The sequence below is a fragment of the Euleptes europaea genome, chromosome 9 (genome assembly GCF_029931775.1).
Source record: "Euleptes europaea isolate rEulEur1 chromosome 9, rEulEur1.hap1, whole genome shotgun sequence".
Taxonomy (NCBI): Eukaryota; Metazoa; Chordata; class Lepidosauria; order Squamata; family Sphaerodactylidae; genus Euleptes; species Euleptes europaea.
The window spans coordinates 41,890,728-41,905,393 of NC_079320.1; the positions used below are offsets into that span (position 1 = coordinate 41,890,728).

The 14,666-nt window shown below is 43.9% G+C and overlaps 1 protein-coding gene across 1 annotated transcript in view; it reads right to left on the bottom strand.

Annotated features, from left to right (window-relative positions):
- The window catches only part of OTUD4 (OTU deubiquitinase 4), a 32,561-nt gene extending 18,662 nt beyond the window's left edge, over nucleotides 1-13,899 (bottom strand). Inside the window, exons 1-7 of the mRNA XM_056855492.1 lie at nucleotides 13,797-13,899; nucleotides 10,535-10,618; nucleotides 8,020-8,070; nucleotides 6,170-6,216; nucleotides 4,454-4,526; nucleotides 3,373-3,454; nucleotides 345-483 (exon numbers count right to left, since the gene is read on the bottom strand). Of these exons, the coding sequence (XP_056711470.1) occupies nucleotides 345-483; nucleotides 3,373-3,454; nucleotides 4,454-4,526; nucleotides 6,170-6,216; nucleotides 8,020-8,070; nucleotides 10,535-10,618; nucleotides 13,797-13,883 (563 nt within the window). The 5' untranslated portion in view covers nucleotides 13,884-13,899. The remainder of the gene's footprint in view (nucleotides 1-344; nucleotides 484-3,372; nucleotides 3,455-4,453; nucleotides 4,527-6,169; nucleotides 6,217-8,019; nucleotides 8,071-10,534; nucleotides 10,619-13,796) is intronic.
- Nucleotides 13,900-14,666: the final 767 nt, after the last annotated feature.

The window sequence follows — 14,666 nt, forward strand, 5'->3', positions numbered from 1 at the left end:
CATAAGGGCAACCCAAGAGCTGTTCCTTCCCATAAGCAACAAGATCCCCCAAAACGATCCTACTGATCACTACACAAGTACAGTGACTCATGGGATCTGAGGCTGCAGACATACAAGTGCTTTAAGAACAGAGACAAATCCGTCACCGATGTTCTTTCTCTGTCCAGTACTTATTTTAGATATATTTCTCCTCACGGGGAGAAGGTCTTTAATGTTGTAAAATACGAACGTATAGTAGTTTCAAGAAGAAAGCAAAACATAATTTCCTTACATAAAAAAGTTTCAGTTCTCATTCTGGGTTAATAACCGTAAATCCTTGACAGGTTTTAAATTTGCAGACTTACTCTATGTTTTCATCCTCTGAATCAGACTCTTCACAGCTCCCGCTGCCCTGCTTGTTCACATCAGGGGGGTTGAGCTCTTCTAGTGTTTTACCCACATCTATACCAAACACCTTCTCATACAGCAATTCATACAGAATAGCTAGTGGGGATAAAAACAACAAACAAGATCTATTCATCACAAATATTCCAGTAACCGTTCCAGACCTACTAAGAGGCACACGTGAGATAGGAAGTAATGTGACAGGAAGACAAGAGGCAGAGTAATGACCTCAACAGTGACACAGATCGGACCACAAGGAGCAGGCCAAGTGTGTCAGGGACAGGAAATATCCGCTGAACACAGCACCACAAGGTATAAGGTAGTGAGGCACAAGGCAAGGAGGAATCTTCTTCATTAACTAAGCTCACCTGCTCCTCCTCTCAGCAAACATGCAGAGAGCAAGAGGAAGAATGGCACCCTTTCTCTATGCATGCACTCCAGCAGCAAAACAAACATGGCAGCTGTATAAGGGATCACAACTTAGCAGGTGAGATTCCTTAGGGTCATGACCCATGCAGCGCAGTGCTACAGTCTCATTTTTAAAAAAACCCTAAAATTAGATTATTTTTGTAATTTAGTGAGAAAACTAGGGAGGATAAATGTAGACAGCAAAGGTTGCTTTTCAAAAGTACTAAACACCTGCTGTGTTTCATGTAGCTTTTGCAGTGGGTCTTAAATTACCAGCAAAAGAAACCAGAGTTAAAGAAACATGACCAACATTTGTATGGCATTTGGCCTAAGCAGGCTACAATTATCCCTCTGCCTACGTATACTGTAGAACAAACACTTGATGATCCACCTCCTTGGTAAACTTCAGTGTGTCTTCAAGACTTCAGGTAGGCAAAAGTAATTTCGGATTTCCCCAATACCTTCAGCCACAGCTGTAATAAAGTAATAACCTGGATAATCATATTGTTTACGTATTTATGTAGAGGACTGATAAGCTGCCCCTCTGTAGACCTGCTCGAGGCAGCTTTACTCCTTCAAAATCTTCAATGAAGCAGGAGACAGAAACAGCCATGGCTTCCACTGTTTCTTCCTGGGTCCTTTTGGCCATCCTTCCCCCTGCACCCTTGTTAAACACATCTACAGCCTTACTTTTCAAAGTGGGTCAGCTGGAGGGAAGACAAAAGGAATAACTGGGCGAAGCCACACCTGCTCAGCAGCCACTTCACTGGGGATTCTTAAAGCAAATCACCAGACTACATCCTTGCAACTATACTCAGAAACATGAGTCTCTAAGTTAGCATAAGATTCACTCTCTCTCTTTTTTTGCCATCAAGTCACAGCCGACTTATGGCGACCCCCAGAGGGGTTTTCAAGGCAAGAGATGTTCAGAGGTGGTTTGCCATTGCCTGCCTCTGCGTCAGGAGCCTGGTATTCCTTGGAGGTCTCTCATCCAAATACTAGGCAGGGTAGGGGATGAGTGTGTGTGACTGGCCCAAGGTCACCCAGCATGCTTCCATGGCAGAGTGGGGATTTGAACCTGGGTTTCCCAGGTCCTAGTCTGACACCTTAACCACTACACTATGCTGACTCTCAAGATTCACCTGATAACTTCCTGAACCCTAGAATTTATGACAGAAAACTCAAATAAGCTTCCAGCACGCATAATACATATAAACAGAGACTACTGATAGAACTGCAGTAGAGATAAAAATTTAATCTATCAAAATGTTACTGTTTAAACAAGCTTGCAATCTAGCTAACCCACATACATGCTTCTATTGTTCTGCAAAATGTGCAAAACAGAATCATTCAGGAGGGCATTCTTGTAGGAGAAGCAGTGGTATACTGGTTCAGCTCAAGAGGTGGCGTTTATTAGGGATGAAGTTTTCCCCATGCTGATGGTCTTGCTGCCTTAAGGAGATATGTTTGCACACGGTGTTCTTGTGTTTTCAAACACGTTCTACAATCCCAGCACAAGCATTATTTTGTTTTACTAGGAATCATTGCTGTTAAGATTCATACCTGTGATCTTCCTTGAGCTCCAGTGAGAAAAGGAGACTTTAAACTATGACAATGATAACGTTCATAATCTCTGCTACCAATTATTGTAAAAAAAAGAATTAACATGTTTATTTACTTCATTTATACCCCACCTTTCTCTCTAGTGGGGACCCAAAGCAGCTTACAGCGTTCCCTCTCCTCCATTTTATCCTCACAACAACCCTGTGAGGTATCATAAGTCTGAGTGTGTGAGACTGGCCCCAGGTCATCCAGCAAGCTTCCAAGGCAGAGCAGGGATTCAAACCTGGGTAGTCCAGCCCTCTAATGACTACAAAACACTCGTTCTCATAACACACTCCAGTGTTCAGTTGTGCGTGCAGAAGATTAACAGTGAGGGCAGCCTTGGAACACACGTTCTGTAAGCACAAGCGACCGTGGAAGGCGCAGGTAAACCCTTTGCCAGTTTTCCAATCCTTGGAATACAGTTCAAGTTCTTAATCACCCAGAACGTCGGACCAGAACCAACGGGTTGAAATTAAATCAAAAGAGTTTCCATCTAGACATTAGGAAGAAATTTCTAACAGTTAGAGTGGTTCCTCAGTGGAACAGGCTTCCTCAGGAAGTGGTAAGCTCTCCTTCCCTGGAGGTTTTTAAGCAGAGGCTAGATGGCCATCTGTCAGTAATGCTAATTCTATGACCTTAGGCAGTTCATGAGAGGGAGAGCATCTTGGCCATCTTCTGGGCATGTAGGGGTTGCTGGGGTGTGCGGAGAAGGTAGTTGTGAAATTCCTGCATTGTGCAGGGGGTTGGACTAAATGAACCTGGTGGTCCCTTCCAACTCTATGATTCTATGATCACTGCACTGCAGCAGGCGCAACCGTTTTAGCACCAAAAGTTGAAACCTTCTTAGTTAAGCGCAAGTTTATCTTCATAGCCGCAGGAACTGCTACACCAAAGGTTTAAAAAAGAAGCTTCAGTTGGGTGAACAATTCTGCCCTAGAATTATCACAACAACATTCCAAAGTAAATTGTACTTACACTGGCAAAGTGCAGCGTTGACGGTATATTCTATAGGATAGACAATATCGTAGTGGCTTCCATTTGAAAAGCACAGCAATACCTGTAAAAGAATAGGGAAAAAAACTTTTAAAAAAAGATTCCGCTGCAAAAAATAATAATCAATATCTCCTTTAAAGCAACTCACTACTTTGGTACATGGGATTATTCCCGGCTTCATATTTAAGAATGCTTTACTGGATACAATGCTTTACTGGATAAATAAAAGGATGCTAGATCGAAGTCCATTTATATGGATTTGATTAAGATTAAACTGTGGCTGGGCACACACACGTGGAAGAGTGAGTTAACAGAATGAACCATCATGGAATTCCAGAGGTTCTATGCAGAGGCAGGCAATGGCAAACCACCTCTGAACATCTCTTGCCTTGAAAACACCATAAGTCAGGGGCAACTTGACAGCAAAAAAATAAATAAATAATGGAGCATTCAAAGGTATCTCCCCCCTCCCCACAAAAAAGTGGTAATCCATTTCAGCCACCTCAACATTCTACCACCCCATTATGTTGTATAAGCAATTTTGCCAATTCAAAATGCATATATATTATAGCGCCACACTCTTCTTTTATATTAAGAACTAGTGTACCCATTATCCACATCTAAAGGTATTTACTTTAAAAACAGCTTTAAAAAGAAAAAGAACTGCCAATATAATAGGATTACCGTGACATCCCAATATATCCTACTTAAACTGTATCAATGTCTACACCTTGCAAATCTAGGCATGGCCCAATTGTACAAGCAAGCTGCACAATTACCTGGAGACATTACTTTCCACAGCACCAATTAAACATGTTACAATGTGAAAAACACACACCAGGATCCTTTGCAATATCCTGGAAGTTGCTGGGCCTCAGTTCTTGGGAAACATGCAGCTGTGCGCAATCCCAGAGTTGTACCTTGGCTACAGGTGAGGTGCAACTATAGAGAACCATGGTGCATGCACACTAGGTAGGAAAAAAATGTCTCAGGCGAGACCTACCAAAGTGTCAGTACTATTTAATATCAGTTGCAGGATTGGTTAGCTTAGAACTGATCGTACCTTATCAGGAAAGCCATTTTCAGTTACGTGTGAAGGAGCAGAGTCTGGTTCTTGATATATTATAAAATCTTTCCTGGCAGAACACACAAGAGGGGAGAAATTATTTAAAAGACTGGCTTTAAATAACTAATTAGCAGCAGTAAGCTAAAGGAAACTGGATGCAAGCATTTATGACCATTCTTTGAAAATTGCTTAGACTGAGCCATTGGGATATAACACAAAAAGGATCTACCAAATTCTTGTACTATTTTGCCAGTGGCCCATGCCAAGAAGTACGACCTGGCAACTGCTACCAGCTGGAATATCATTCCCTCAGCTTCCCACCCTTCAAGTCTATCTCCTCTTCTATACTTCCATGCCTACATTTCTACTACATCCCTATCAATCCTTCTGTGTGAATCCTGTAACTCTTGTATAAACTGCCTTCATACCTTCAGTATATTTCCAAAAATCTCAAGTGCCAATCATTTTTTTAAATGTTTACTGCAGTTTGGATAGCATCCTAAGTCTTCTTCAGCAAAGAGAAGGACACTTCTACTAGCATAGAGCGGAGGGTGGGATTCATTAACTCCCTCCCCACATGTGAAATCCCAAGAGCCCACAGAACCTGCTCCCAGGATGTTCATGTATGAACAAGCATTGTATCTCAGAGCCTTTACTGTGGTAGCCCAAAGGCCCTGCTGTGGAGGAGGTAGCTGTGAATTTCCTGCATTGTGCAGGGGGTGGACTAAATGACCCTGGTGGTCCCTTCCAGCTCTAAGATTCTATGATTCTCCTCTCCTCACCCTATTCCACCCCTAAAAATACACACACGCACACATACTGGAGCTGGCAAGACAAAGAGGGTGCTTAGGGTCTTGTTTAAACTGTGCCGCAGTTGGGGCAAAGTGAACTGATGTGTACATCAGCATAATATCCACAAGGGCTGTGCATCTCTGGTGTACCAATTCTTTGCCCACCACCCTCACATTTAAATCAGGACTGACTTCCTCAGAGAAGGCTTTATGTAGGGCCTATCAAAAGTCCCTTTTTTACGGAAGTGAGGGATGCTTAAACATGCTGTCTGGCGCACACAGACAACAGGCCACAAAGGGCTTTGAAGGTCAGAACTAGTCTCTCAAACTGAACCCAGAAGCTAACAACCAGTCCAGATAGCTGCTGCAATACAGGTAAGCATGTGTTCATGTCATCTGAGACAGACTGTACATCATCATTGTTCATTTGTAGTAACACTAGTCACATTGGTCAACCTAAATTTGACAAGACTCCCCCCCACCACCACCACCTCTGCTGTCCTGGATTATGTGACAGCCCAACATTAATATGACACGATAAATCATGCTATTGTACCTATATATATTTAACACGTTAACACATTGAGTGTATCCCGTCAATGTCAAATGTACATTTCACAGATTATACTGACCCATGTTGAAAACAGACATGCCATTTTTCATTGGTTGTTTAACAGACTATGTGTTGTTTTTTTAATAGCAGTTAGATTGCTGGAAGAAAGTTGTTTGAAATAAATGAGACCTTCGCTTCAAGTATACACAATTAGGGATGGGGATAAAATTTCATTCTTCAAAGCATCCTTTTCCTGTGGGAGCTCTATACCACTCCTACCACTGCTAGTTCCATCTGTGAGGTATTTTTCTAGCAAGCTATAGTTTACCCTTCGCATTGACTCTTGTGAATATATCAGAGAATTCTTACTTGTACATAAGAGAAAGGGCACTTATTTCCACTTGTCCAACCCATTCCTGCATTAAAGAGGAAGAAAAAGACATGCAGTAAAATGCATTGCTACGTAAGAACAAATGCAGGTTAAGTTACAGTACAGCCTAGAACTAACATCATCTATGTTCTTCACTGAAATGCACAGTGGTTACTCAGTGACACACGTGTGCTCACAAACTACCCACATCACCAATATTATCATGTCTCAGATAACATGTGTTCACTACAGCGGTATCAGAATTATAATTCTGGCAGTTCTGCAAAAAAACAAACTATAATTCAAATAATATGAATTCCCCTATTTCCATACATCTCCCTCAAACTGCAAGCGTAGGTTGTGCAAAGATAGAAAACATGAAAGCTAATGTTGTGACTCAAAATTCTGTTCTGTATTGTTCTCTCTTTCTTGCACATGCTCATCTCTCAGCATCATTCCCTCCCCTACCCCCACTGCCTCCTCACTGAGGACTGCACATACAACAAATCGCATATGCTGGGCATGGACTAGATTGTGCCCACAGGGGGGGGGGGGGAATTCATTGTTTCTGTTTGAAACAAGAAAAATACTTCCACTTTTAAAGTCAAGGTGAAAATTCCTGAATAGTTATTACAGCGCTGAAAACATGCCCTTGCCCCCACCACACAGCAGCCTAATCTGATGGTGGGTGGGGGTACAACTGCATTCCATCCTCTTACCCTACCCCACGCCCCTAGCCCTCTACTCAAGACTGTGGAGAAAAGGAGCCTGGGGAAACCACACAGTCGTGACGCAACAGAAGGCTGTATTCCCACTACTGAAACAATGCCCCTTACTCAAACACTGCAGAATTTCCTTCCCTTGCCCTGCATCTGGGAACACAACATTCCAAGGAGGGAATTTATGTTCCAGCTGTACTGAATTCTGTCCTCCTGTAGCAACTTGCAGCCAACAGAGCAAGAGATGGGTATTACCAGAAAACAAAAGCAAAAAAAACATGGAAAGGCAAAGCCTTAACCAGCATTTACAAGATAATATGTTATATGTAAGTTATCCATGGCTGTTACCGCACTAGGTGTTCCCAGCGATGTATCAAGAGTTTGGAAATGTTACAAAAAAACATCACTTTAAAAGGGTTTTGGGATGCCACGGCTAAAAAATGGTTGGAAGACATCTTCACAGCTAAAGGGGCCAAACAAAGTGCGAACAGTATTTTTTATAAGTTTCAAACTCTTAATACATTGGTGGGAATACACAGAAAGTGGGAACAGTATTTTTTATAACATTTTCAAACTCTTAATATATCGCTGGGAATACCTAATGCGGTAACAGCCCATGTCCATCTTTCACAGAAGCAAAGGATATTCATGTCTTTAGTTCTCTTAAAGTATACTTGAGAGAACTATTTTAATCAGTGGCCTACATGAAGCCCCACAGCAAGAATGCCACAAAAAAGCACTGGGTAGTTTGCATGCAACAATAAGTTACTGCCTTTTAGAACTATTTCTGCCTCTCCCTTTTTGTTCTCCACAAGCAAGACAGCACAGGAGAGGCGAAACAATCCCCACATGCCACCTTGCAGGGACTTCAAAGCTCTTTGCATCTCACAAGTAATGAAGACTTGTAGCTACTACTCATAGACCCTTTTGCAGTTCTGCCACCACCACCCTTAGAGTACCATTTTCAGCAGGACTTAAACAGCAACTCATGAGTAGTAGCAAAATGCCAGACATACTTGCACAGGTTTCAGGTTCAACTTTTAGGAGTCTTTGCCAAACCACATATACCAGTAATAATTCTGTACAGTTTATCTTGAAATGTTACATAAACTTAATCCAACAATACATACCTGTGGATTTTCTAGGCCTTTCAAATATTCTTCAAATGGTCCCTCTATAAACTTTAAAGCATAGTTAAAAATTAGATTTTATTAGAAGCATTGTGACACAAGGACTGTGCTTAATTTCCAGAAAGAGACATGCCATGGTTCAAGTAAACCCACAACCAACACCTGATCTGGAAATCCTAATCTAACCTCCAATTTGAAGTGACTTTCCTTCTACTTACCAAGTGATGAGGGACATGCACAGCCTTATTTTCCTACGTCATATATTTCAGAGGTGAGTCTTAGCATCAAAAGAGTATTGGAGCTAAGACCCAAGTGAGCCCCACCACAAATTAAACACTGCCTATAGATCAAAGTCTGCAACAACTTCTTCACTGTACCAGCAATACCTCAGCACTGTTTTGTGGCTAAGTTGCATTTATATAGCACTGTCAATGGTCAAAGGGATTCACACACAAGATCTTGTAACTAAGTGAATTTATAGCTAGGGACCTCCTGGATCACAGCTCTTCCATGTAGCTCCTACCCTACACCAGCTCACAATTAGAAAAATCACCCTACTACAGTGCTGAATAAGTTGCAGCATTGTCAGTATTTCACAAATACATAACTGCTCCTAACCCCTTTTCAATTTAGCCACATTTGAGCAGCAAAAAAATAATAATGCAATCATTCTCAGATTACATTACATGTGTTAACGGTCAATATGCATACAAGGAAAATGGGCACAAGCATACTGGCCCCACCCTCTGGCTATATATGATTGTGGGCTCATAAGCACAGATTCTCCATGCACAGGAAATCTGTGCATATGGGATTCACCTCTGATCTGAAAATCCTAATCTAACCTCCAACTTGAAGGGACTTTCCTTCTGCTTACTTAGAAGTGAGGGACATGCACTTTGAAGAACATTAGAGAAAGTAACATTCCAAATCACAAGGACAGCACCCAAACACAGACCCCATACTAATGAGAAGGTTATCATGCATAGGTGGGGTGGGCAGGGCCAGAATGCTCATGGCCACTTCGCCTCTCGACATGCTGAAATCCACTCATGTAACGTCATCTGTAGTGGGCTCTCATCTCTAGCCTTCAACTCAACATGTCAACAACGTTACGGGATCTCTGAGGGCCATCCTATTACGGACCAAGGCTCAATCACAGCCAACACACAAACAATGTGCGATCTGGCCCTATCCTAAAAACCGCCATAGCTTATCAGCAGCAATCTTCAAAAATAACTGTTGCTTAGGATAGTGCCACCACGACTGGGGAAATGGCTGCCAGAAAGTCAACACTGTATCTAGGATGCACCAAGCCACACCTGCATGCTCCATCCGATTGTGAATGTGCAACTGGCTGACATGGATCAGACTTGGGCTTATGAGCCAGGCTTAGGTCTGGCCTTGCAACGTAAGCAAATCTTTGTGGTACATTCCAATGATATGTGCAAGTAAATAAACAAACACACATGTACAACATGCAGCTCTCCATTGCCAAGTTAATGCAGACACACAACTTCCAGCCACTTCCATAGCAGGGTCTACTGCTTGGTTTACACATGCAGGAGAACAAGGTAGTAGAATTCACCACCACTGTATGCAGTGGATTCCGGCTTGGAATGTTCCTTTGCATAAGAACTCCATGTAAATAGTAAACTACCACAGCGAGAAGAAAAGCTTTGCTTCTCTCCCCTTCGTTTGCTGTGTTTGTTTTCCATTTGCATGGAGTTTCTAATATATATGCGGAACCTTCCAAAACGTGATCCTCCATCTAGACTCTGAAGTGGTACAGCCCATTCTATCACTCCATTCAGCTTGGAGATGCATGCGTGGGACCTGGTTTCAATACATACATGGCAACCCAATGTAAATGAGACGCTGTGGCAAGCACCAAGTCCCATATTGGGGGGGGGGGCTGCTTCAGCCTCGGCTAGTTTTACATTTAGATCAGGCTTGAAAAAGGAAACACCAAGTGAGAAAGAGAAACGCAAGCAAGATGCTTGACGGTAGTGTTATGGTGGGTGATTAAGAAGCCATCCCCTCCCCTGGAAGCATTATTAGAGTGTCCAATACTAACAAAACCAAAATCTCACACAGAAAGAAAAAGAGGCTAGCAAAGGACTTAGGGAATGAGAATAGAGAGCCCCAAAGAAGCATGAGAATAGGTGTGGAGTAGGTAGGAAGTAGAGCAAAGGCAACAGTAGCTGTCTGAACTTCTGCAGCACATCTGCTACTGATGTAAATACAAATACATGATCTGGAAACAGAATGCACCATTCCTCCTCCCCATGACAAAAGAAAAGGTCTTTCAGATGTCAGAGGAATATGGTAACTTATAAGTATCTATAAATCAGTGCATTGAAGCAATCCATCAATTTCACCCTTGCCCTTAGCCAGCAACTAATAGAAGAAAAGGAGATAAGTGAAAGCAGAGACCTATCACACCCAAGGAGCAACATGGTAAGAAATAGCCTGGACCATGATGACCATCCATAAGGCAACAGTGCTTATTTACCGCTTCAAACTTCTCTCTGTTTTTCCGCAGGTAGTTTATGCAGGACATCCTAATAGCGATATGCTGAGACTGAGAGTAGAAAACCTGGAGGAGATTTTAAAATTAAAAGAAATGTGTCAGAGGAAGTGCTTTGAAAACAAAGTTACAAAAGCTACGAATGAACAGATAAGGGTAAGAGTATTATTGAGCTTCAAACTTGTGCACACACAGACATGTACCTGCTAAGTCAAATACATCATATCAGTGGTAAATTAGCGAGCAACTATGTCTGCAAGACTGAAACACTGTCCAACAGTGGGAATGGATGCCCTTAAACACATGAAGCTGCCTTATACTGAATCAAACCCTTGGTCCATCAAAGTCAGTATTGTCTACTCAGACCGGCAGCAGCTCTCCAGGGTCTCAGGCAGAGGTCTTTCACATCGCTTACTTGCCTAGTCCCTTTAACTGGAGATGCCAGAGATTGAACCTGGGACCTTCTGCATGCCAAGCAGATGCTCTACCACTAAGCCACGGCCTCTCCCCTAACTTTTAATACTCCAGTTCTAATGGGGCTAAATGGCCTTCAAAACAGAGTTCAAAGGTTAGCACTGATAGCAAAACAACACTAACATATGCATTATTTATAGTATTGGCCTAGTGTTTGCAAGCTAAATCAGCATTTATTTACTTTATTTATAATCATTGCACACTTTAGAGTTGGCCAAACACTTTACATATAAAATCTTCTTGCAATCCTTACAACAGCCTTCTAAGGCAGGTGAGTAATATCCCCACGTTGCAGATGTGGAAGAACGGAGGCTGAGAGTGGCTTGCCTAAGCGATCCCTTTGTGAGTTAATGCCAGAGATCTCACAAACTCCTCGGCCTCTCAAGCCTACCCTAACCCAGTCCTCAGCCTGGAGCTTCAGGATTCAAGTCTGATGTCTAAGAACGACTCGGACAGGAGACCAGAACGAAACAATCAACATTGTCAAGCTCCAACCATTCAAGTTGAAGCATACAAGCAGGGCCGGTGCTACCATTAGGCGAACTAGGCAGCCGCCTAGGGAGCAGACCTCAGGAAGGGCACAGAACTGGCCTGAGGGGCACAGTTTTAAACAGATTCATTTCTGGGAAAAAATGCAACTGACAGAGTGGTAAGCTGCAGTACTGCAGTCCAAGCTCTGCTCACGACCTGAGTTCAATCCCGACAGAAGTCGGTTTCAGGTAGCCAGCTCAAGGCTGACTCAGCCTTCCATCCTTCCGAGGCTGGCAAAATGAGTACCCAGCTTGCTGGGCGTAAAGGGAAGATGACTGGGGAAGGCACTGGCAAAACACCCCGTCAACATAATCTGCCTAGTAAACGTCGGGATGTGATGTCACCCCATGGGTCGGGAATGACCTGGTGCTTGCACAGGGGACTACCTTTCCCACAACAGCGCTATGGAATATAATAAATCATAACGTCTTATCAAAAGTTTTGGGCTTTTATTTTTTTCTGCAAGACATCTGTTTTTTTGAAAATTGGTTAGCAATGGGGGGGCACAAGTAGCTAGCCTTGCCTAGGGCGCCAAAATGACTGGCACCGGCCCTGCATACAGTGGGGATGTGCGGAGGCGCTGGGTCATGACAGCGACAGGAAGCTGCCCGAACTGAAAGGCAGCCCTGGGGGCATTAATTCACTCTGCCCTCTCCTCCAGGCCCAGTTCTAGCTGCAGCTTCAACTCCACAAGTGTGCTGGCCAGAACAGGACCAGTGGGGAAGAGTCTCCACGTTGCAAAGGCTTAATAAGACCGCCACATGCCGCCCTGGTAACCTCAGTCTCACATTCTCCTTCCACCACTGCAGCCTTCCAAAAGCCCCTTCCTGCACTCCCCGTAGACAGTCCGTTTGATACACCTACGCTTGGTTTCCACCCAGAGTCTCTTTCCCGGCCTCTTTCCCAAGGTGGCTACACCCAGGCGCTACCATTAGGCGAACCAGGTGGTTCCCTTGGGCGCAGACCGCAGAGGGGCGCAGAAATGGGGGGGGGGTGTTTTAAACAGATTTGTTTCTTGGGAAAAATGCAACTGTTTATATTATTTATTATATTATTTTTGTTCTATTACTGTTCTATTATTTATTTTAACTGTTATATTATTTATTATATTATTTTTGTTCTATTACTGTTATTTTAACTTATATTATTTATAATATTATTTTTGTTATATTATTGTTCTATTATTTTTGTTCTATTACTGTCATATTATTTATTTTAACTGTTATATTATTTATTATATTATTTTTGTTCTATTATTTTTTGTTCTATTACTGTCATATTATTTATTTTAACTTATTTATTATTTTTGTTCTATTATTTTTGTTCTATTACTGTCATATTATTTATTTTAACTGTTATATTATTTATTATATTGTTTTTGTTCTATTATTTTTTGTTCTATTAGTGTCATATTATTTATTTTAACTGCTATATTATTTATCATATTTTTTGTTCTATTATTGTTGTTCTATTATTTGTTTTAACTGTTATATTATTTATTATATTATTTTTGTTCTATTATTGTTGTTCTATTACTGTCCTATTTTTTTAACTGTTCTATTTGTTCTATTACTGTTGTTCTATTACTGTTCTATTTATTTTAACTGTTATGTGATCAATTTATTATTTTTGTTCCATTATTTTTTGTTCTATTACTGTTACTGTTATTTATTTTAACTGTTATTTATTATATTATTTTTGTTCTATTATTGTCGCTCTATTACTGTTCTATTATTTATTTTAAGCACCCCAACAGTGCTAAGGGAGAGAGTTCATTGTAACGTCTTATTAAAAAAAAAAAAAAAAAATTCTGTGCTTTTATTTTTCTACACTTTTGGCAACGGGGGAGCCCTTTTGGCGGGGGGGGGGAGGGCGCGCAAGCCGCCCTCCTGGGGCGCACCAATGACCGGCGCCGGCCCTGACTGCACCTTCGCGAGGGTCTGGCACAGCAGAGGGCACCGCTTTGCAAACAGGCAGAAAAAGCAGGGGGAAGCTTCCAAACTCGCCTTGCCCGATCCCTTGCAGCTTGAGACGCAGGGAGACCCCCACCCCCACCCCACCCCCGGGGCAAAGTCCGGAGGGTTTGGGACGCGGCTCCGAGCGAGACGGCCCTGCGCCCCGGCGCGCAACTTCTCCCCAAAGGGCGCTTTGCGCGCCGCCCGCTTCCCCCGCCTCTCCCCCCACACACACACACGGGGGCGCGCGCCGGATCCCCCCCGCTCGGCCCCCAAGGGCGGGTTACCTGCTCCGCCACGGCCCGGAAGAGGCAGGATCCGTCCTTGGCCACCCGCTTGCGGTACAATCCCTGAGAGCGCAAGTAGCCGTCCATCGCCCAGCCGGCGGGAGCCTGCGCGCCGCCGCCGCCCGGGTAGTAGTGCTGCTGCTGCTGCTGCTGCTCCTCCTCCTCGCCGCCGCCTGGCTTCGCGGCAGCCTCCATGTTTATTTATTGCTTAAGGTCGTCGTGCAAACCGCATCCCTCCCGCTAGCCCCACATGGCAGCCGGAGAGGAAGGGGGCGGCGGGGGAAGGCAACCGAAGCGACCCGGAGAGACGCGGGGGCGCCGCGAGCCAGGCGCCGGGACCAGGGCTCGAGCTTGCAGGTCGCCGGTGGGGCTCCTTGCAAGAGGCTCCACTTCTACCCCACGAGGCGGGTCCCAGCTCCTGCTCCCCAGCCGAGAAGCCTCCCTCCCTTCTTCCTTCCTTCCCTCCGAAGGCTGCTCCTTCGCCGCGCCGCGGAGCTCCCCGGGCGGAAACAAAAGAGAAACGAAACGTGGGGGTTTCCACCGAAACGGGCAGCCGAAAGTTTGTTTTCACTTTCGGACCGAGCCCGGCGGCTCCTGGGAGTTGTAGTCGGAAGTGAGCGCTCGGGAAGGAGGGGGAAAAGGACTGGGAGGAAACGTCCCCGCCCCGAGCAGGGGGGCTCGGCGCGCTTCTGGGTGCCGAATGGGGTGTGCAACAGCCGCGGGATTGGCATTGCCACTATACGGAACGTTTTAAACATCTGTATTGAAAGGTGCGTCCTTTCCTTCCAAGGTCGAAGCTACAGCTGTGTGCGGAGTTTGCTCGCACGGTTTGGCTGAGCGACCAGAAAATGAAACTTCGACGCCAGTATT